Consider the following 24,141-nt stretch of genomic DNA (forward strand, 5'->3'; position numbering starts at 1 on the left):
AAACCCTCAAATTTTCTTACCATTTATTTTCTTGATTTTTTTTCAAAATCAAAAGTCGAGATTATAGTTTGATGATATAGGGAGTTTTGAGGGCCTGATTGCCTTGAGGCTAGTTTGGTCAAGGCCATTCACTTGAGGCTTTCCTATAAATTTATACAGTTTATGAGCTAGGAATATGTGCCGCTTCCCCATGGAACTGCGTGACCTTGGACAGGTCCCTTAACTCCTCTAAGCTTTAGTTTTTCATGGACAACTCAGTTTTGTTGGCATTTAATGACATAGTACATGGGGTGCCTTGTGTGGTATGTTCTTTTATTGTATTGAAAATAACTGATCTTGTAGGTAGAAAGCAAGAGGAAGACAAACTGGTGGCCACTAATTTCTGTTATAACCAGAATGAAAGAAATAGGGGTTTTAGAGGTAGACAGGCCTGTCTTCGAATTCCATTTCCCTACTGGCTATGTGTTCTGCATAATCAGTAGTAATTCAATAAACGCCCGAGTTCTTACCTGTGAGTATTAATATGGTTATTATGAAGATTAAATTACTCAAAATGCCTAAAATATCTGATGCACTATTATGTGGTAAAGGTCAGTATGGAAGAATGTTATTCTTTCCAATTTATTTATCCAGTATGTATTCTTTTTAGCCTATTGGCACTTCACGAGGAAACAAAAAAAGTGGAGTACTATTTTTGTAGGCACACCAGTGAACTGCAATGTACTCATTTCCTTTAACCAGTCGAAGATTGCTTTTAAAATGAATATACTGATTTTATTTTGCTTTCTTAGTGTGACCCCAAAGTGTAGTTGGTTAATGTGGTGAAATATACAATGTCTTTGTTTATCCATAAGAAACTACTATGGACTTGTCTATAGAAATGAGGACAATGTTTGAAAGTATGTGATCACGAATTAGTGCTTATTATTAACACTAATCATTCTGAATAAAAGAAGTCGGACTGCTAATGTTTAGTTTGCTCACACAGAGAGATCAGCTGATTTTGTCACCAATACCCAAATACAGCTGATTTGAGGTCACTACATTATAAAGGTCTAGAAACGCATTGGCTTTGAAGCCAATGTTATAATTTATGACAGCTGCCAAGGAGTGACTATAATAAAGCCATGGTTCTTTTATAAGATGGGTGTAATTGAATTTTAAAGTCAACCATCAATCTCAGTAGTGAGTATTTATGGTTTTCTGCTAAATAGAGTCAGTGTGGTCACTTATTTAGGAATTGCTGTAGTAGACTCACTTTTTTTCTTTTTTTTTAACTTTAGAAATAAAAAGGTCAAACAAGAATTTATATGCTAAATAATTTAAATAGGTTAATAGTTTTTGTTTTTTCCTTTTCTGTCAGTTTACTTTCTTTCTTTTTTTCCCCTCCCTCCTCCCCTTTTCTTTCCTGCCAAGGCTCTGTGTAATTGTAATATCCAGTGTATGGGTAAGGTCACACTGACACTTCAGCTGAATTCATTTCTTCACACTTATTAGGATCCTTTTTTTCTAGAGAATGATGGTTAGACTCTGCAATATTTGAGATGAATCTTTGCGTACAATTTCTTTAAAGGAGAGGACCGAATCAAAAGAGGCTCCGATTACTGAGTTTTTGGGTTCCTTATTTTCTTTACAACTGTATAATTCTAGAGTCCAGTTGTCATTTGATGAGCCTGTTCTATCAGAAAAGAGATGACAAGTTCTGGCACAAAATTAACCATTCTACCATATTCTTTCCTAAAGCAGTTTTGAGTTTAATTTCACTCAGTAGTTAGAACACATGTCAGTGTGCACAAGGCTCTGGAATTCTCTTCCCTGTATTGGTAAGATAAAACAATTTAGTTTGAAAATTAGGAAATAAAAATTTTATCTATAGGTACTTCATAAGAGAAAAAGGATGGTTTTTATATGCCAAATAGTGTATCTTAAAATATAAGATGCTGTTTTCTTCATTGAGGTGGGACTCATTAACTGAACTATCAATACCTCGTATGTGCTAAGTGTTGAGCAGTACTAAGATTTAGTAACCAGTGTGACTTGTCCCTTTCTTCAAGAATTTTAGTGGAAAACATTGATCTTGGTGAGGGCAATTTCTAGAGGGAGCAATGTCTGAGCAGAGAACAGAATAGAATTCCCGATCAGATCAGATGATTTAGGAAATACCCTTTTGTTGAGCCAGAATAATGCAATGTTGTGTGATATCCTTGAAAACAATTCTGGTTTTACATGGACATAAAAGATTAATGATAGTCAGGGAATGTAATCAATAAGAAGATGTTGTGTGCATGTTTAGGTCAGAATTTATTCATCAGTGATCTGAAAATATATGGCAAGGATACCTTTAATTGGTCTTTGTTTTCACTATCAACTGCTTTTTATGGTAAGGATTACACAGAAGAAACTATACAAGGTGTCAATTTAGCAATGGATGATTTCAATTAAGTAATTGTCTCCTTGGCATAGATGTGTTCTCCCCTATGGTATGTAGGGCTTCAAAGTATTGTGCAATAAAGAGAATCTGGCTTTCTGCTCCTTTAATATTAGCACACAGACCTGTAATTTTTAAAATTTTCTCCTCTTGCTACCCACTTCTTTATCCAGGATACTGAGAAAATATCAGGACATAGGGGGCAACAAAAAATGGGGCCAGTGTGGATGTTCCAGATGTTTTTGAGTTTCTGTGTTCTTCATTTCTCAACTGGGGGTGAGGTCGTCATGCCATGGTTGCAGTTTTCAAAGGGATGCTGTCGACTGATAGTGCAACTGTACATCAGAAAGCACGTGTCTAAACTTTCAGAACTCATAATGGCTATGGTAGAGAACTATGGTTAAAACTTTACTCTGAATTATAAACTTTCTTCTGTAGCTTTGTCATACCTTACGGGCTTCATTAATCTTTTTAGATGAGCTAGATACAATTATTTGTGTATGTGTGGCTTTATATTTGAAATCAATAAGTTATTCATTTCTTATTCCAAGAACATTAGTTTTTCAAATGGAGCAACTTGTTTATATTCAGAATTCTGTCACTAGTACTTTGGAAAGGACTCACTAGTCAAGTATATTAAGGGAAAGACTCTGGGTTGAGGGAGTAGGGAGTTAGGTTACTGCCTCATTATATTGTTGGATTTCAAGAGAGTTTTCCAGGTTAGGACTTAAATTATTGTGAAAATATGGTTATTAGGAAAATCAACTAGAATCATATACCTTCTTGTCTAGGTATTCTAGATTTAATGTAACTTTAAGTCAAGTTTGTAATGAAACATATATAATTGAATGCAGGGCTAGCCATTTGAGACTGTCTTTTAATTGTCAGAGTGAACTATACTGTAATGAAGGAATCTGCCTATTATAGATCAGCATCTTAGGTCAAAGAAGCTAAACTTGGAGAAATATCTCCCTCAACCAGTCAATATCCCCTGTAATTCAACATTGAAATTAAATACTTCTTGATCTTTTTGAAAAGACAAATTTATGATATAAGCCAGGTATTATGTGATAGCTTCCATTCAGGCACAATACTTTTCTTAGAGCTTAATTATCACAATAACTTGCTTTCTACTGCTTTTGCTAGACTATAGCTTTCCACAGAATAGCTATCTAAGTCCCTTCCTATGCCAGGTTCTGTAAATTTGAATGATTTCTGCAAGTAGGAGTTTCAGATAAATTAGCTATTTTGTGTGCTTCCCTTACTATGGAGTGTTCTAAGTAATTGTAGGATTTAACTAGCAAGGTGTTTGTCAGCTGTAAGTGGTATTCTCTGTAGACCATGGTTGGAGAACATCTGGCCTGTGGGCCATATAAAGTCCTCACAATTATTTGGCCTGTCCCTGTCATGGCAACCATAGGCAGGATTCAAAATTTAATAAATCTAAGAGCTTTCTTCATAGCATCGTAAACATCAGTGTCAGCTGAAATCTGAGGCCAAATAGTCCTTGCAAGAAAAAGATTCCCTCACCCCAGCCAGAGGAATAAAATTCTAGTTCTAAAACTACGCACATTTAAATTTTGAGGGCTTAGAGTATAGTTCAGGTGGGTTGACCCAAGCCTACTGAGCATGTGGTCCTGAGTTCCAACCCCAACACTGCCAAGAGAAAAATAAGTGAAATATTTTTAAAATATATAATATTTAAATTATTGTTTTCTTTGTAAACACTTTGCCATAAAATTTGTCATATCAAAATGTTTGGATTATACTTATTTCTCCCTCCCTCTGTCTTTTTCTTTTAATCTTTCTTTCTTTTCTTTTCCCTCCCTCCCTCCCTCCCTCCCTCCCTCCCTCCCTCCCTCCCTCCCTCCCTCTCTCTCTCTCTCTCTCTCTCTCTCTCTCTCTCTCTCTCTCTCTCTCTCTTTCTCTCTTTCTCTCTTTCTTTCTTTCTTTCTCTTTCCTTCATTTCCTTTCCCTGATGCCATGCCTTGCCTCTCTTCTCCTATTCTTTCTTTTTTCCTGTGCCCATACTGCAGCTTGAAGCCAGGGCCTTGGTGCTGTCCCTGAGATTACTTTTTGCTCAAGGCTATTGCTGTCTTGCTGGTTAATTAGATATGAGTCTCACAGACTTTCTTATTGGAGCTGGCTTTGCATCTTAGTCCTCAGATCTCAGTCTCCTGAGTAGCTAGGTTTACAGGCATGAGCTACCAGCACCTGGCAGAATTATACATGCTCATTTTACATGTGTGGGCGGGCCTGCCTCCCTCCCTCCCTCCCTCCCTCCCTCCCTCCCTCCCTCCCTCCCTCCCTCCCTCCCTCCCTCCCTCTCTCTCTCTCTCTCTCTCTCTCTCTCTCTCTCTCTCTCTCTCTCTCTTTCTTTTTTTGTGGGCCTGAACTCTGGGTCTAGGCATTGTCCCTGAGCTCTTCAGTTCAAGGCTACCACTCTATCCCTTGAGCCACAGCCCCAATTCCCCTTTTCAGCCTCTGGATAGCCAGGACTACAGGTGTGAGCCACTGCGCCTGGCTACATGGTTGGTCTTTAATCACTGCACTTACACTGCTCCTAGGATGAAAATGTCATTTAGGGCACTAGATAGAAAGGATGCCATCTTAAAGATTGGTTTAAGAGATGATGTATGCTCAAAAGCCTGGTGTTTGAGGGAAATTTAAGATTACTTTGTGCTTCTTTTGTGTTTTCATTAAAACATGTGAGCAAAAGAAGAGAAAGGAGAAAGATAGGTACCCTTCCCAATTTGGGAGGACAGTTCCATTTACATATTTATGGAAAATGTTTATGAGAAATACAATGATGCATGCTGTGCACTTCTCTCTCTCATTTGCAGTTTTGTATTTGTATCACAACATTGCTATTCCTGTTGGAGTAGTTTTGTTTTCTGAAATGAAAACACCACGCTGCTGCTGCTTCATTTTCTGTTTTCTAGAATGTGAGTACTTGGTCTCTTTGGGATGTTTTGCAATAATCTTGTTCTTTCCCTTTTTATTTTACAGCTTTGAAGAAAGATGACACCACCTTTGATGAGGTAGGTTAAATTTCCTTATCTAATGTTAGATGTATTTAATTACTGTGAAGGAAGGTCAGTAGGTTCCAGCTTTGTGTTTAGAAACAGGAAGAAAATGCCTTAAAGAGCAAATGGAGATACCATTTGTTTAGATGCATTATATTACTTTCAAATTTTAAAGAGTTTCTCAAATGACTTTTGTGTAGTGATCATCAGAAACATGGCTGAAAAATCAGTAGAAAACCTAAGTGAAAGGCAATTGTGTTGTGTTGGTTGTGTTGCTGCTTCTTTTGTGGGGCTGCCTGAGAAGCTATCAGGCATCAAGTTGGGTGTCAAGGCTTCCTTGCAGACCTGGACAGAATCAAAGTGTGATGTAGGGTTGATGTCCTGTGTTATCTCAAAGCCTCCCAAATGACTTGGTGACACATCTTGTTCTTTTGTTCTCTGTATCAGATCTGTCTTTACTTGCTACAAAGTCTTGTTAAAAACAAACCAACAAACAACAAAACAGTACAAATAAGGCAGAGGGTTTACATGTAATGAATAGCATTCCAAATGTGATTTATAAATTGTTGTTTGGCCTCACCTTTTGTTGCTGTCTTCACAGTATTAGAGAGTGAAGTGTTTCACTGTAACCACACAATACTATAGATATCTATGTGTGCTATAGATTGGGTTACATGCATGCACACAATGGATGTGCTTTTGTGTGAGCAGAGATATCTCCACAGTGTGCCACCCCACATCCTGTAGAAGGCACACATTTAACTTGCTTTGGTTGGTTGATTTGTTTTCACACTTGCAGAATTCCATAATTTGTGCCTCCTTACCTCCTCCTGCTGCAGTGCTTTAGTGACCTGAGGATGGTCTAGCTTATGGAATGTCCTCTTTGCCATGTGGCTGTCCCTGGTGCTTGGCAGATCCACTCAGGGAGATCTACTCTGGGCTGGGATTTCTGGAAGGGACCAGTGTCATTTGGCCTTCATGGTCTGCTGCTTCATCTGATGCACCTGTTCTTTTCTTACTGGGCTGAGCTCTACAAAGCCATGGCCCTGGACTTCAAAGCAACTCCCCTTGCCAGTGCTCCTGTAATAGTTTCTAAAATTCAATTATTCACGACCAAAAGCAATAGAATTCTTTTATTTACCATTCATACTAGGAAATAATGATGTTTTCCTCCAAACCTGTATTTCTGGAATTTCCATGATGCTATTCATGAGATGTTTTCAGGAGAGTATTTTCTTTCAGTGTGAGAAGATTGGGCACTCTTTATAAGCATAGATCTCCCCTCTAATTATGGAGGTAACTTAAGCTTTTTTTAAACAAGAAGACAAAAGTAAGGAAACACTTAGAAAAACAATTTGTAAATCTGGTTCTCTAGGTATAACCACTGTTGATCAGTCCTAGTTTCTTTTCCCATGATTTGAGGTCATAGTTTATTACTTCCTGCTTTTGCCTTTTAGGCCCCAACATGCTGTCTTCCCATGTTTTTTTTCCAAACCTCTCTTAATCATCATTAGGAATGAAATGTGTTTTGGTGTGTGTTATTCTGTGATATTGCTATATATGCTAAGCTTATACAAATAAGCAAAACACTTGGGCCTAGAAGTCAGATAAAATTAAAAGTGAATAAAGGAAAAGATTTATAAAGCTTTTTATTGCTCCTTTGTTCTTATTTCATTCTGAAATATCAGCATAGTTAAATGTCTGGATTTTGTAACATTAAGCAAAATCATACTCACCTTTTACAGTGTTTTCTTTATTTTGTAGACAATGGATTGGTTAAATACCATAAATCAGTAAGTCACAGAATGCTAAACCTAAAAGAACCAGTGGAAAGAATCATTTCCCTACTCCCATCTCAATTCACAAATGAAGAACCTGAGATCCAGAGGGACAGAGTAATTTCTAGCTAAGCAAGGAAAACTGGGAGCTGGGAGGTAGGGGTAATGAAGGTTTGGCTGGGGACAAACCTTAGGCAACTACTCTATGATCAGCAGTTGATCAGTAGGTTTCTTCCTTTTACGGTAGTTGAGAGAATTAAATAGTATATAAGGTTCTAGAGTAATAGCCGACACATAGTAGGTGTTTTATAATTGGTATTATTCTCATTTTTATCATTGTCATCTTCCCGATCATCATCATCACCCTTTTCACTACCGCCACCACCAATGTCATAATTGTTGTTGTTGTCATCATCCTTATCATCACCATCACGTAGATACCCTAGCCAAGGCATCCATGTTTTGTAGTTGGAAGGGCTATAGGGGAGAAGAGAGTGAAGGTTCAATGGGAAATTAAGATTTAAAGCTGTGAGGAAAGCTAATTTCGGAGATCCCTGTAGAATTCTATCTAAACCTTTGTGTAAAATTTTATAAAAATTAACCATTTATATGACTCTGAGGGGGTGATGGCATTTGGTTTATAAAGCCAAAGACTGATGAACTGGGTGCCATAGGTGTCAGTGTGGGTTCTTATATGTCACTTCTAGCTACGTAGGTATGCTATTTAACTAAATCCTGCTTTTTCATTTGCAAATTCAATCAGTTGGACTATGATCTTGTCACTTTCTAAGTGTGGAATTCTAAGCAACATGATAGCTTACATAAAATTATTTTTCATATCAGTGAAGAGCACTAGATATATGTTTATATAAATAGCAAGTAACTGAGTTGCTTTCTCTATGTGTGTGTGGGGAGGGGGAACCATGGAGTGGTGGTGGTGGTGGTGAACTATACAGCCCAGTCTGGCTTCAAACCCTTGAGACTCTTGTCTCTTGTCTGCCAAAAGCTGGGCTTACAGGTTTGTTCTACCACAGAGTGTACCAGATAGATCATTCTAGAAGTTTTCTAGAATGTATGCTTTTCCACTTTTGTTCTCCTGGAGTTAGGGATCACTATAATCTCTCAGAATACATTCAAGATTGGAGTCTTGAAACTAGAGGACTGGCGCAATTTCCTAGCTATGCAGCAAGGTGTGTCACCCCTGTGCGTACTCATTGTTTATGAGCTGGAAGTTCCTTATCTCAAGGAGTGGCTCCTCTAGACTGTGCCTGGCTGGAGAATAGTTGCTACTTCTGGTTCATGAAGAGGATTCCTTCAGTGTATGTGAATGTTTGATCATGAACAGATGGGAAAAAAATATAGATTTAATGATTTACCTACCCTTTGTTTTAAAAAACTTTTGACTGCTAATTTTCAAAATAGCTTGAAGTTGTGTTCAAGAACTGTATTGATGCTTTTGAACAACAGATGTGTGTGTGTTTATGTGTGAACAGTTTGGAAATAATTAAAATTGGAAATAAAAAACTTATGAGCAATGGGGAGACGATAGGGAATTTTGTTGAAGCCTAACATAGTTGGAGAGAGGTCATTTAAAAGATAATGATTTTTCCCTTTTCATTCATGTGTATTTGGGGCTCTGACAAAAATTTCGGAAGATTTATGTTCTGTGGGCTCAATCTGTGCTTTTCATTTGGATAGACTAATCATATATAAGGCTATTCCAAGTAAAAATTTTTAATTTTATTTATTTTTCAGTTCTACTTCCCCAACTTATTGTTCTGGAATTCTCAGGGTTTTGCACAGTACTTGTTGAAATCAAATAAACAATTGCTGGAGAAATAAGGTAGATGGAAGCTGGAAGAAGATTAGCTCCTTGTCTATAAGTTTTAGTTGATACAGTATGTTTCCCTGCCATGGGTCCTGGGTTCTGTCCCTGATCTTCTTTTGCTGAAGGCTACCACTTGAGTACAGTGCCACTTGCAGCTTTTTCTGTTTTTGAAATACTGAGGAATCAAAACCAGGGCTTCATGCACAATAGGTAAGCACTGTACCACTAAGCCACATTCCTAGCCCTTAAGACAGTATTTTGGTGACACTGTCATGAGTTCTGTGGTTCTGTGTGAATTTCATGTTTGTGGTACTCTTGAAGAAGTTTAAAAATGTCTTCTTAGCGTTTTGTCCATGAAAGTGTCTAGTCCATGTCCTCTGAGTGGCCTCATGCTTCTTGAGACAGCGCTAATAGTTATATTGTGACTTTTAGTAAGTGGTTGGATTTTTTTAATGATTTGTTTTAGAATAGAATGAATAATATTTTAGATTAGGGGATATAATCTTCATCAGTGTAAAATTACCATAAACGAAAGCTTTTGCTTTAAATGTATAAATATATGTGTATAGGATCAGAAATGGCTAAAGCTATTATAATTCATGAATTGTTCTTGAGGTTAAATTGTATGGTTTCTTTTTATGCCTTATCAAGTAAAACAAGCTCTGATGAAGAGCCAGAATAAAGTGTTCACAAGGTTTGGCTTATTGATGGGAAGCACAACAATTTTAGTGATTGAAATTATCTTTTGTCTTGTAAAGAATTTCATTTGTTTATGGTACATAATATAGAGAATCAAGCACATATTCATTTATAAAAATAGTTTATTATGCCAGGTACCAGTGGTTCACACCTGTAATCCTGGGTACCTGGGAAGCTAAGATCTGAGGATCACAGTTCAAAGCCAGCCTGGGCAGAAAATTCCCTATGAGACTCTTATCCCCAATTAACCCCTCAAAAACTGGAAGTAACACTGTGGCTCAAGTTGTAAAGCACTAACCCTGAGTACAAAGAGGTTCAGGGATAGCATCCAGGCCCTGAGTTCAAGCCCCACAACTGACAAAAAGTGAATTATTTCTAATTACATTTTTCTCTGCTCAGTCATTCAGGTTTGTGAATTAAAGCTATGACCAATACTTACTTTGTACCTTTTCTACCTTTTTTACTTTTTGGATTCTTGGACAATGTATATAAAATGTATTTTTAAAATGGCATTAGCTGATCTGTGAGTTATCTAAGTGCATTTTATGTATCAGATATTTATTTTATATTTAACATATTAATTCTGGAGACAGAGATAATATACATTGATCTTAGTTTCTAGTTCATGTTCCTCTAGTATGAGGAATAATACTTTTATGAGACACGATACCTGTGATGAAAGGTGCAAAAGTGATTTTCTGTGAGAGCCAGAGGGCAGCCTTCAGAACACGAAGATCATTTGGGGCTATTCTTGAGTACTGCTAAGATCCGTGGAAGCTGATTGGTCTTTTCTTCCCCCTTCCATTGTCACAGGCATTCTCAAAATCTCTACAGATAATATATGCACTGAACACAGCAGTCCAGCTTCAGAGAGCCCTGTCTACCTTCCCATTCTCCATTTCTATGAAAAATGGATCATTTCCTAGGACAGTCAGAAATTTAAGATACTAAATCTCAGTTTTTCTTAGCTCTCTCTGGCTCTATTTTCTCTGTCTTTGCTGGCTTCTCCTTAGCCCTGGCGCCTACTGGGCCTGCCCTACCCCACTCATCCAGCCTATAATCCAGCCCACAATCCAGTCCATACCTCTACCCTCCTCTGTTCACTCACTCTCTTGGCTTCACTCACTCTTCAGTACTTTTTTTTTTTTTTTTGGTCAGTTGTAGGGCTTGAACTTTGGTCCTGGACACTGTCTCTGAACCCTTCAGCTCAAGGTTAGTGTTCTACCACTTCCCATTCTGCTAGCCTTGGTTTTTGACCCGAGGAAACCATTCTGCAAATATATTTATCATCTCCAGCCTTGCATTCCTGTCTCACTGTGCCCCTGTCCCATTTTTCTGTTGAACCCATCCTGCTTTCCTCAGCTAAGGGTAGAAGTGATATGCCAGCTCTGAAAGCCAGAAGTCTCATTGAAGTGTTGGCAAACTTAGTTCTTCTGTAGTCTATGTTCCATCTGTTCCAGGCACCCCTCTATCGCTTATAGATGGCTATGTTTCCCCTGTGTCTTTTTATGTTATTTCTTCTTCATGTGTGTCTGTTTACCCAAAGTTAGTTAATTAGTTATTTGACAAGTGTCTCTTTAGGTAACCCTGGCTGGCCTGTAACTTATGATTCTGCTTCCTCTTACCAGGAGATGTACTGGGTTAAGACTTGGACATGTGACTTTTGAGCCACAGCATCTTTCCAGCTATTTTGAGTAGTTTATTGGAGATAAAAGTCTCATGGAGTTTTTTTTCCCTTGGTCTGGCTTCGAACCACAATCCTCAGCCTTCGAGTAGCTCAGTGTGGCTGATGCCTGGAGACCTATGACTTTTTAGTGAACAAATTCAACCCATTCAGCTATCAAGTGTTAACTGCCTGCCCAATACATGTACCTTTCTCAATGCCAATCCCCCATTTCCCTCCCTCCCCTGTCCTGACCAGTCTCAGGGGAGGATGTGCTGTTTCTCTGTTTGAGGCCTTGCTCTCTACATTGTGAGTAGTCTTTTCCTGACTACTGCTGGCTTTCCAACAGAGTGATGGGTCTGACCTGCACATTGTATTTTTCTACTATTTCCTACTTGGGAAGGTTCCTGGATAGCTACAATCTCAAGCCCAGTCCCTCGGCTTGGCTTTCAAGGCCCGTCATGATCTGCTTCCTACCTACTTTATCACTTGTATCAGGTATCTTTTATTTGAGTGTTTCAATTATCAGGCCAGTAGTTGCCACGTCCAGTCAGTTTAGAGCTTGCAGCTTTATGTGGCTTATCTGTGTAAGCTCTTCCTTAGTCTTGCTGCTCCACTTGTAGATTGTCATCCCAGTGTCTCATTCCTACACTCCAGGCTTCCCAAAATGTCTTTCTTGTCCTAATACTCACTATTGAGAGTCATGCCTCTGTCCATGTGTGGTGGGAATACTTGTCTAATCCCTGCATCTGGGAGGCGGAGGCAGGAAGATTACAAGTGCAAATCAGGTGTAGGCTACACAGCAAGATTCCATCTGAAAATAAAACAGAAGGAAAAAAAACACCAAAAGATATATATGCCAACTACATATTTACGCTTGTTTTGTGTCAGATTGTGGATGTGCTTTCTACCTGAATCTAAAGCTAGTCAAAATCACAGTTTACAGGATGACTGGTTGTTGGAATCTTTCAGTTTGGGGCTTGGGCAGAGGTTCAACCTTAATCTCTTTTAAATGAAGATTGCTCATCACCTATATCCTGTCAGGATTTCACATTGGTCATGTCTGTCAACATTAGATGCTATGAACCTGTCCCACATAAATCTGTAACTTCCTTGATTATGGAAGAAATCCATTAAGTCCTTATACTTAAAATTTGACATTTTTGAATGGTTTGAAAAAGAACCTGTCTCACTTCCTCATTTCTCTCATTAGAAATTTAGTTTGGATTTTCAGGTCCTTAAAACTTTCTGTGCTTTCTGTTTCTTTGTATAAATGTTTGATCAGATTTACCCTCTCCTTAATTATGATAGATATAATTACTGTAATTTTGTCTAGTCCCAGACAGTGGTTAGAATGTCTGGGTAGTGTTGTGAAAAGTCAGAGAGGAAGTACATGTCACAAAATGTAAAATGTATGACATTTTGGAGAATTAGTCACTTTCATATTCCTCATTCCCCAAAGGCAGAGAGTTAACAGAATTTGAAAGTCTGAGTTGTGTCCTATTGTACTGAAAGCACTCAGCATTTGGAAGGCAAGCTCATTAGCCTGCAGGAAGTCCTTTTTTTTTTTTTTTTGTAAGGGAGTAAGTGTTCCCTTGGGAGTGATGCCCTCATTTACATGTTTAAATTCATTTATGGAAAACTGACTTAACTTAGGATGTGTTTCTTTCTGTGCCGAGTCAGTTCTTAGGATTTTCTTCAACATATATATCCAAAGTGGGTCCAGCTACAGGCACTGTATTATGCCCAGTTCTTCTGATGGGAATATGAGACATAGATTTATAATCCTTCCTTGCTTGTGGCTGAGATGCTCTCTTATACTAGGAATCATAATTGAAATCTGCTAAGTTGGAATGATGACTGGTTGGGTAAGGTTTTCTAAGGACTAGAATCTGAGGTTTACCCTTGGTATTTGTATATTCAAAAAATCTACGTCGTCTTATTTTCAGTGTCATAAAATTTGTAAAGGGCATGATTAAACAATATTGGAGTCAGCAGTTTGGTCTCAGTTTTTCAAAGTTAGTATCTTTAGGACAATTAGTGTTGTAAAAATTCCTGAGAGAGGTCCATCATCATTTAAAGACAATACTGAAAGTAATACTTTCTCCTTCTGATTTTATTTTATTTGTAATATATAAAGTTCCTGGTTATCCTTTCAATTTGTTATTTAGTTACATATGCTGTTCTCTTAATAACTTTATGAAGGCCGGGAGTTTTGCCTAGTAGTAAAGTGTTTGCCTAGCATGCACAAAGACCTGGGTTTGTTTTCTCTGAAATATATACATAGAAAAAAGCCCAGAAGAGGTGCTGTGGCTCAAGTGGTAGAGCTCTAGCCCTGAGAAAGCCCAAGAACAGTGCTTAGGCTCTGAGTTTAAGGCCCAGGACTGGCAAAACAAACAAAAAAACCTTTATTAACTTTCATTAATTGTAATTTTGAGTGCAGAAGCCTTGAGATTGTCTTAATCCTTCAGTGATGTGAGATTCTGGGAGTACTGTTTATTACAGTATCTTACAGTATTATGTTTAAGTTTTAGTAATGCAATCAATCATTTTCTTGTCTTTTCAGTATCTACTTTAAACTTTAAAATTTCCTATGTATGGGAAAGTGATGTGTTGAAAAAGTCTATTACAGTTTTTATGACCAGTACTTAAAATAGGGGAAAAAAACTGTTTAAACATGTACTTGTATACCTACGCAGACTGAAATTACCCAGAAAATTACATATTTGACTTTGTATTGTAAAAATACTTTTTTCAGATCTTACAAATCATATATGTTAGTATTGTAAGAGGCTGAGAATTAGAGAAGCGGAGAAGTCTCAAATCTCCAAATCTTCTGCTTATTTGTGTTCTCTTGATGTGGGTGAAGTGTGATGTTTGGAAGCTATCTTCATATTCAGTTTCCAGAGTATCATTTTAGTCTGTCACACTTCAAACATGTTGCTTGTCAACAGTGTTCCAATAAACTGAAATGCTGAAAAAAGAAAAAGAACAGATTGTTGTCAGTCTCTTTGTTGTGTTTTGATGAATGAAAACAAAAGGGGCAGAGTTGCATTTAGACTTGTAGGAATGTGGCATTTTCCAGAGTTTGCCTGTGGGACTGTGCCACGTATGAAATTATTACTCCCGACATACGTCTTGGTAGAAACAAATGCAAATACGTTTCTTTAAGGCCTCGCTTTAAGGCCAAGCTTAGTTATCTCTGAGCATTATTTGTTTTATTTTAAGTGGTTCAGAAGAGAAGACTACACCCTTACTCGAAGACAGTGAGCCATAGTGTTGGAGGGTGAGGACGGGAACAGGCCATCAATCCCTGGAGATTTAGGTTCAGGCTCTTCCGCTTCCTCAGCCAAAAGTTGAACACTTACACAACACAGCTGCTTTCTAATGCACTGCTGCATTGAGGCAGGGTGGGTGTGGGGAATGTGTTCTAGCCCTTAAGTGTCTTTGGCTGTGAAGATGATTGAGACACACACCTTAAAAGTATCTGGCACTGAGCTTTTAGAAAGGATTGAGGTGAATATTGGTAAGTCACCTGATGCCATCATGCTAAAATCAAGACTTCTTGATTTCAGGCCTTGCTTTCTAATTTTTTATTAGAAAGTATACTCTTCCTAGTACTAATTATACATTTATTAATATTAGGTTAATATCCGGCATACAGAAAAATTGAGACAATGGCACCAGTTTTTCTTGTTTTACCAAAGCAAAGAATAAAGGTACAATTTTATAACAGCTAAAATGAATTACTATGGCTACTTTTTATTTTAATTAAAACATTTTTCATTAGTTTAAAAGGACTGATGATACATGAGGAATAAGATTGATGGGACAGAATTGTACGTTAGTACTTGTCATTCAAAGCATGAATTACAATTATTTTGTTGTGCAGGTACTCATTTATTTTAAATCTTCAGCTCTCTGTAGCTTTCTTTATAATGTTTTCCAATGAATATGATGGCAAGTGTCCTTTACTGCTTCTTTCCTCTTAAAAGGCAGACTTTTAATCTTATAAATGAGAATCTTTGGTCTATTAGATATTGGGGTTCAGGTGTGCAAAAGGCTTGGTAACATATGGCCTGTCCCTAGATGCCTTAATTGAGTTCAGAACTTTCCCCAAGAGGTTTGCATCACTTTAAGTAAATATGCTACATGTGCAATGAAAAACTACTTTAGTTTGAAGAAATAAATATGTACTTTGCTAGACACACAAGAAATAGTACAGTGTCCTGTATATTACTGTATTGGAAGATAAAAAATTACAATCCGGCTGCAGTAAATCACATGAACACAGTTTTGGCCAGTTCATTTTATCTTCAGCATTCCTTTCACTTCCTTTATTATATCCAGTTATATATCCATTTTCTTCCAGATATCTTCTGTTTTCATGCAACATAGTCAGGCTTATAAAACTCACTCTGGACATTTTCTCAATGTTGGAACTTTTCCTTCTTAACATATTACATAGTTTTTAGCATTTGCTAATTAGTTACAAAATATAAACTATTAAAAAGCTTAGCATTAATAGGTAGTCTTAAAGTGAAACACAATCTTTGGAGATAGAGTATGCTCTAAGACATCAGCTTTGTAGATAGATGGTCCTCAGTATGAGATACAACATTCAGAGGAGTAAATACAACAGAAAGATAGCACAGCATCATTAAGTTACTGAGATCATTGTAATTGTAATTTGCTTGGAGTCCCTTGCTAGAAAGTGGTTTAAACCAGGATTCCAGGCTCTCCAGATCTCTCCCATCTGCCTCCTGACTGTGTGTGTGCAAAATTTTCCTTGGATGCCTCCAAAGAGATGGGAGAAATACCACACAAGTACTAAGCGATAGGTGACATGCCAGAAAGACCAAAAAGGACCCATTTTTCATAGAGACAGTTGATGTTTGATACTTATTCCAGTGGATGAATGGACTTTCCTATCAAGACACAATAATAAGTGAACTGAAAAGATCCTTGCAGTACAGCTGTCATTTTTATTGAGAAGGAACTGAAGCCTAAGGATGTTACATAATTAAATGTTGTTGAAGAGAATAAAGTTGGAGTCAAGGAGTCACTACTAAATAGCTCTAAATTTTCAATTTCAGTTTCAAAGTTGTTTTAATCTGTGTTTATCTTGTCATTTTGTCTGTACTTATGGATTGGATGGAATTGTTTTGTGAGGTATAAGCTTTATTCTTTCAGTAGTAAATTTGTTTACTACAGATTCCTGGTTGGGTGTGAGAGCTCTGTGGACAGTGCAGGCTTACAAGGTTGACTTTGGTAAGGTCCGCTGACAGCTGCCTGGCCCACAGATTGCTTGAGCTAGGGAGGCACAAGGAGAGTGATGTTGGATTGTGATTCCGCTGGTGTGTCCTGGAAACGGGGTGTAAATTGCTTTTATGGAGCAAACCAGATAGTTAATATTGAACAGCAGAGGCCAGATCATAAATTCATTATTTTTCTTCCAGTTCTGAATATATATGCTAGAATTATTGGTTGGTGTGCATGAAGTGAATCTACCTTCATCTTTATTTCATACTGTGACAGCTGAAGTCTTTGTGAAGGTTAGAAATATAGAGGAAACAGGCAGATCTATTAATATTTACGTTTAGAAAGAAAGGTGAGAGACATGGGGAGGATTTCGTATCCCTTTCTTTTTGCCGTCGGTCGTGGGACTTGAACTCTGGGCCTGAATACTGTTCCTAGTGTTTGTATCTTTTTTTATGTGTGTATGTAGGTCATGGGGCTTGAATTCTGTGCCTGGGTGTTGTCCCTGAGCTCTTCAGTTCAGGGGTAGGCTGCTGCCCTACCCCTTGAGCCATAGCCCTGCTTCCCCTTTTCTAGTGAGTAATTGGAAATAAAGAGTCTCAAGGTCTTTAGTGCCCAGGCTGGTTTTGAACCTCGATCCTTAGATCTCAGCCTCCTGAGTAGCTAGGATTACAGGCATGAGCTACCATGCCTGGCTCTTTGTAACTTTTTTTAACTGATAGGCAGAAAAAAAGAAGGTTTTTTTTTTTTTTTTTTTTCCTTTCATTCTTTTTCCTCGTCTCTATGGTTCCTGTTTCTTTGGATTTTCTCCTTTCCTTTTTTCTTTTCTTTTCTTTTCTTTTTTTTTTTTTACTATATATTTTACTTTTGTGGAGCATGGTCTGGTTTTTGTGGAACAGACAGCTCTATCTTATCTGTAGCAAATGGTTTAGCTGCCAGTCACTGGATGGCCTCTGTCCTTATTTTTTTTCTTTTTCACAGTCCAAGTACTGGGTCCAGTAGATACAGTGACCTTTTATTGCTGTTCTCCTACGGAGCTACATGGAGCACTTTGGTGCATGATTGGTGCAGGCTGGGAAGAAGGGCTCCGCCTGTCTTGATACAACAGCAGCAGGACATGGCCTGAATTTGCAGAAAGACAGAACCTGCGCAGTCCTCCCTGCATGGATTTACTGGATTTGTCTGTTGAGTTGGGAGAATGTGGCGTATGAGTTGGGAAAATACACATAGTGATTTCAGGTTCTTCTCAGGTACCATTTGGACTCAGGACTCAGTAAATAGGAGAATTGGTTCCTTATTATCATTTTTTTTTCCATTTTTGAGGAGCAGGGAAGTGAAAATCTCAAGAGAGCAGAATCAGTTTTCCGGTCACCAAGGTCATTAAGTTAATATTTACTTTAAAATGAATGTATTTGCCAGCCCTTCCTGCTGTTTGTTTGGGAGGAATTTCATGTTCGCTTGAGAGCCTCAGACTAGTTTCCACTTCCATTGACATCCAGGAGCGCTGAGGCTGGAGGCTAGTGTGAGGTGCCCAGTGCAATAGTGACATTTGCTTCTGCTAGTTTCAGTTAAACTTACATTGAAGGTAAATGAAGCTAAGTCTGTTTTTTTTTTCCTGTTCGTGTTTAGTGCTCAATTTTGGTCAAATGGTATTTAACATTCCTAGTGCTTTAAAATCACTTCTAATAATCTAATTGACAAATTTGCAAGAGATTAAGAAAACTGGACCTTTATCTATTGTTTGTTTTTGAGATGCTGAAAGTTTGAACTCAGGCTCTTGCCCACATCCTTTTCAGCTGTTTTTCAGATAGGGTCTTACGTTTTTTGCCTGTGCCTCTCATATAGCTGGAATTACAGTTTTGTTGATGTCTCAGTAACTATTTGCTAGGGTTGGCCTTGAACTGGAATCTTCCTAACCTCAGCTCCCTTAAGAAAACTGAACATGGCCAGGAGTGTGGCCTAGTGGTAGAGTGCTTGTCTAGCACGCACGAAGATTCCTTGGTACCATATACACAGAAAAAGCTGGAAGTGGTGCTGTGACTCAAGTGATAGAGTGCTAGCCTTAAGAAAGCCCAAGAACAGTGTCCAAGCCCTGAGTTCAAGTCGCAGGACTGGCTAAAAAGAAATAAAACGGGACATTGTATTAAAGATAAAACTGGAAACTTCAGAGATTTCATTTGAAATTAAAAAAAATCAATTCTGATAGTGTTAACATCTTTACACTACAAAATGACACCAGGCCACTAATAACATAAAGATGGAAAGTACACATGTTTAGAAAAAATAGATTTTCAATTTAACACAAAACAATTTTTTAAAATACTTTGAGATGAAGTCAGGCAACCGAGGCTCACACCTGTAATCCATGCCTACTCAGGAGGCTGAGAATTGAGAATCACGGTTCAAAGCTATCCCAGGCATGAAAGTTCAGTCCGTGAGACTCTTACCTCCAATCAACCACCAGAAAATCAGAAGTGGCTCAAGTGGTAGAGCTGAAGAGCTCAAAGATAACATCCAGGTCCAGAGTTCAAGCCCCACGCCCAACCAGAAAACAAAAAAACAAAAACAGGGCTGGGAGTTTGGCCTAGTGGTAGAGTGCTTGCCTACCATGTATGAAGGCCCGGGTTTGATTCCTTGGAACCACATACATAGAAAAAAATGCTGGAAGTGGTGCTGAGCATCAAGTGGTAGAGCTGTAGCCTTGAGAAACCAATTAAGATGAATATTCATTTTAGCTTGTAGTTTCTTCCTCTTGCCCCATGCTGGAACATCATATGTCCCAGGTTGTTCAAGTTTTTCTTTTTATTCTTTTTTAAATTAAGATCTCTTCATATAGTATTGCTGCTCTATTAACCTAAGTAATGCACTTTTAAAAGAAAATATGCCTATTGTGAGGCATCTTTTAAGAAGTAATTTAAGAATGGAAGTGAACTTACATCATTTCCATAGTGACATTTTTTTTTTTTTTGCCAGTCCTGGGCTTGGGCTCAGGGTCTGAGCACTGTCCTTGGACTTTCTCAAGGCTAGAGCTCTACCACTTGAGCCTCAGCACCACTTCCAGCTTTTTACTATGTATGTGGTACCGAGGAATCGAACCTGGGTCTTCATGCATGCTAGGCAAGCACTCTACCACTAGGCCAAACTCCCGGCCCATGGTGACATATTTTTATAAATTTACTTCACGTGTTTGAATTTTTACTGAACATGTTAGATTCCAGTCTTTTTCAGAGCTTTCCTTGGAGTTTACTAGGTATGCAATCATGCCATTTGCAAATTACTTTTTATATCATCCTTTCTAGCACTCTATGGGTTTTTTTTCATTATTTTTATTTTGTTTTTCTCTTGGTCCTTGTAACTTTCTAAATGAAAGCTATTTTCACTTAGATCTCAGATGAGTATTTTTTCCAATATACAATTTTCATGAATGTAAAATGTTTCATTTTCTCTAGATAATTAATAAAAAGATCTTTCGATGCATCTTGTTGCAGTTTTTTTTGTTCCAGTTCTGGGCTTGACCCCAGGGCCTGAGCACTGCCCTTGTACTTTCTCAAAGCTACAGCTCTACCACTTGAAGCCTCAGCACCACTTCCGGCTTTTTTTCCATATATATATATATATATATATATATATATATATATATATATATATATATATATATATATATATATATATATATGGTTCCAAGGAATCGAACCTGGGTCTTCGAGTATGCTAGGCAAACACTCTACCACTAGGCCAAGCTCCCGGCCCCTTTTTTGATGCATCTCACAGTAAGTTTTGTTAATGTTTTAAAGACAGTTTGTTTTAGAAAACTGCCATTATGTTTCATGGTTTGAAGGAGTGTTTTGATATATGTCAAAAACGAGTTCCCCTTTGCTCTTAGAAGTATACATAGTAAATGCTTCTGTAATGAAAAACCACAGGTATGTCCTTCAGGTGGCTACAATTCTAGCATGGTATTCACGACTCAGTGAAAGCCTGAGATACTAAGTTTGTGCGCGCGCGCGCGCGCGTGTGTGTGTGTGTGTGTGTGTGTGTGTGTGTGTGTGTGTGTGTGTTTTCAGTCATGAGTCTTGCACTCTTGGCCTAGGTCCTGTCCCTGAGTTCTTCAGCTGCATGCTACTGCTCTACCACTTTGAGCCACTGCACTATTTCTGATTTTCTGGTGGTTAATTGGAGATGAGACTGAAGGACTTCCATGTCTAGGGTTGAATTGCCTTGAATTGCAGTTCTGAGTGCTGGGCATCCACCAGTGCCTGGCCACGTGAAGTGTTTAACTACTAAGTTAACACTGTTTCTGAAATATAATTATGAATATTTTTGTGGGATATCTACTGTCATTTGCGGTACTACATAGGTAGCTAGGAAACAATGGTGGGTTGAGGGGTGTAAGTGGAAAGCCTGGGAACAGCAGATTTACAGTCTCCTGCCCCCCCTGTTCATAATCTTTGTGATGCTTCCCCTTAACCTCCTTGTCCTTATCTATACAGCAATTATAATCATCTCTTCCTGATAAAATTGTCGTAACCTTTACTAAGAAAATACTTGGAAATCCTTGGAAAGGTCTTGGCACAGAGAAGGAACTTTCTACAGCAGTTCCCATCATGCTCAGCTTTGTGTGGATATGATGTGCTATTTGTGTCAACCATGTGACTCTCACCTCTGTGGGCTCTGAAGCACACAGCACCTGCCTCCCTTTAACGCAGATACTAGGGATCTAATTTCAGCGATCTCTTCATTTTAAAGGTGTAGGGTAGGGTCTAAATCTAGTCATCTTCTTGTTACCGTGGTTCTCTTCTCCCCTGATATCATGGTCTTGCTGTGGCCATGTGCTGATCAAATCTGTAAAAAGGAGCATTCACTCTTGAGAGTGTCCCTGCAGGATTTGAGTGGGTCAGCTTTTACACCCTTCCAGAAGAGCCACTGTGAGCACTACTAACCAGTTATCGATGGAAACAAGATTGGCCTGCATCATCTGCAGTGTACACTTGCAATTTCTGGAGAGATAGGAAGGGGTGATTATTTTGGGCCAAAGCAGAAGGAAGCATCTTCCTGTGCATCCTGCCGTATCTGGGTTGGTGTCTTCTCTGGAGGCTCTTCTCACTCTACTGGATTTTTCTCTCTAGGTTTTTGTCATTTCTACTGAGGCATGCTTATTGTCAGCATTGTCAGTCCAGGGAAGCCCCTTTGTTCCAGTGTCACGTGTCCTGTGTGCATTCAAAACTTGAGTAACTTGGGACATTTTTCTTATCACTTACAATCTTGAGTATCAGGATTTTGAACCTGTTGTCTGGGCAGGTGTTCAGATCTTTCAAGTCACCTCCATTCTCCCCTGCAGGATGAGAGGCAATGTTTGTACCACTCTGCAGATCTCATGTGTTCAGCATCATTCCTGCAACTAACAGGTGCTAATATAATACATGTTTCTCCAAAGATCAGCCAATACTTTTTTTTTTTGCTGCCAGTCCTGTGCTTGAGCTCATGGTCTGAGCACTGTCCTTGGGCTTTCTCAAGGCTGGAGCTTTACCACTTGCGCCTCAGCACCACTTCCGGCTTTTTTCTACGTATGTGGTCCAAGGAATTGAACCCAGATCTTTGTGCATGCTAGGCAAGCATTCCACCACTAGGCCAAACTCCTGGCCCTAGCCAATACTTTTAAGGTATTTTTTGGTGAGTTTGTTTGTATTTGTATAATTTAGACTTTTTCTTCTCCTTTTTTTTCCAGCATACCATTGGGAATCCTACACAAATTGTGATGAATCTTAATTTTTTTCTGTACATTATTTAATTTTGCCAATAAGAATGGCATTATTGTAATTTTGTTTACAGTTCAGAAACAGGTTTGGAGAAGTTAGCAACTGGTGAGATTTCAGAACTAGGGGGTGGGTGACCTGGAGGAGCCATGCTATAAGGTGTAGAAGCAATTGAGAGAGGCCTGCTGGATTGTAGGCCTCTGAGAAGTTCCTTGCTTTGAATGATAATTCAAATGCGTTCACTGTTGTATTGTCACTCTTAAATTACAGTTTAATCCTAAAAGTATACTAGAGAGCCCTTGGCAGTGGGACTAATTGAAGAACTGGTATGGAATGAAAGTGCTGGAATGGAGGCCAGAAGGGTAATAAGCACACACAGTCTTCATATACAGTATGCAAAAATTGTACTGGGTGACTTGAAGGTAAGGATGGGATAGGGAAAAATGGGGGAGGATTAGAGAAGGGATGACATTGATGAAGATGTATTGAAACCCCTTTGGACAACTACTGAATAATAAACTTAAAATGTAGGAACAAACAAATTGATTTTCCTATTGAAAATTAGACACTATAAAGTCTGTGGTGTTTTCCTTAAGAAATCTTTCTTATTTAGTTAAAAAATACAAACCAGATGTTTTTCATCACTGCCAGTAAGTTAGTATATCTTTTTTCTTTCCTATTATGTTTTTAGACAATGTAGAATAATCTGTGCACATTATTTAAAACATAAAAATGACTGCCACTGGTGAGGTAGTGCTATTTTTGCCCACTGTTCATATATTATGTTTACTGACTTTATGTAGTAATCTTGGAACTTACAGAAAAATTCACTGTGGTAAGCTGTCCTACAAGTAGTTAATGGTATGTATGTATATATATATATGTACATATATATATATATATATATGTATTTAAAGTTCATCACTGAGCCCTTATTTTGGGGTTAATTCTATTTGTGTCTGTTTTTCCCCCCTTCAGATTTTGCATGAGTATATTGAATTTGTATCAGGGTTGCCCCTCTTCTAGGGGAGTTGGAGATTTGGAAGAGTAAGAAAGTGTCTACTAATTTTATTAGTGTTTTGGGAGATGTATTTTCCTTATTCCTTAAACACCCTAAGCATACACTACTGGGGCTTTGTTTTTACTGGAAGCTCTTCCTGTCATTCTGAGTAGTTTATGCTGTTTGTTTATTTACCTCATGTAAGGAAATTCCTTCCTTATCATTCCATTTTATCTTAGATCAAAGTTTCTACTCAGAGATCTTATTTAAATAGTATTAAATGTTCTTCTTTGTTTCTTTTTAAAAATTTCCTTTTCATTTTCTGTTGGCCTTGTCTTTGCTAGACAAATGCTGTACCACTGAGCTATATCCCCAGTCTTTTCTTTCTTTTCCAAAGCTTTCTGAGTTTTGACCCCATCTGTACCCTCTGGTTTTCTTGTCTTTGGTTTATGACTATTGTGTGATGAATACATAGTTTCAATTTTAATATAATCACATGCTATTTGTCAGCTCTTCCTTCTATAAAAAAATCTCCCTCTCATTTTAATCGTTTCTAAGTTTCTATTCTTTATCTTTCTAGAGTTTGTGAGATGTCCTTCATGTCAGGTGTTGTCCACACCCCCTCCCCCAAGAGAGGTACAGGCGTAGATCTAAATCTCAGTGTTGTAGGTCAGTTGACAGTTGGCTTAAGAAGATTTCTGTCATGC

At 38.2% G+C, this 24,141-nt stretch overlaps 1 protein-coding gene across 7 annotated transcripts in view; it reads left to right on the plus strand.

Moving 5' to 3' along the window:
* The window catches only part of Cdk14 (cyclin dependent kinase 14), a 468,058-nt gene that overhangs the window by 2,050 nt on the left and 441,867 nt on the right, over positions 1-24,141 (plus strand). For all 7 annotated transcript variants that reach the window (XR_016535529.1, XR_016535528.1, XR_016535530.1 and 4 more), the window contains exon 2: positions 5,438-5,469. Coding sequence is in view for 2 of the 7 variants with exons in the window: in XM_090333066.1 (XP_090189192.1) it covers positions 5,438-5,469 (32 nt within the window). In the remaining 5 variants the exon portion in view is untranslated. The remainder of the gene's footprint in view (positions 1-5,437; positions 5,470-24,141) is intronic.

Source organism: Megascapheus bottae, chromosome 5 (assembly GCF_031878675.1).
Source record: "Megascapheus bottae isolate mThoBot1 chromosome 5, mThoBot2.hap1, whole genome shotgun sequence".
Classification (NCBI taxonomy): domain Eukaryota; kingdom Metazoa; phylum Chordata; class Mammalia; order Rodentia; family Geomyidae; genus Megascapheus; species Megascapheus bottae.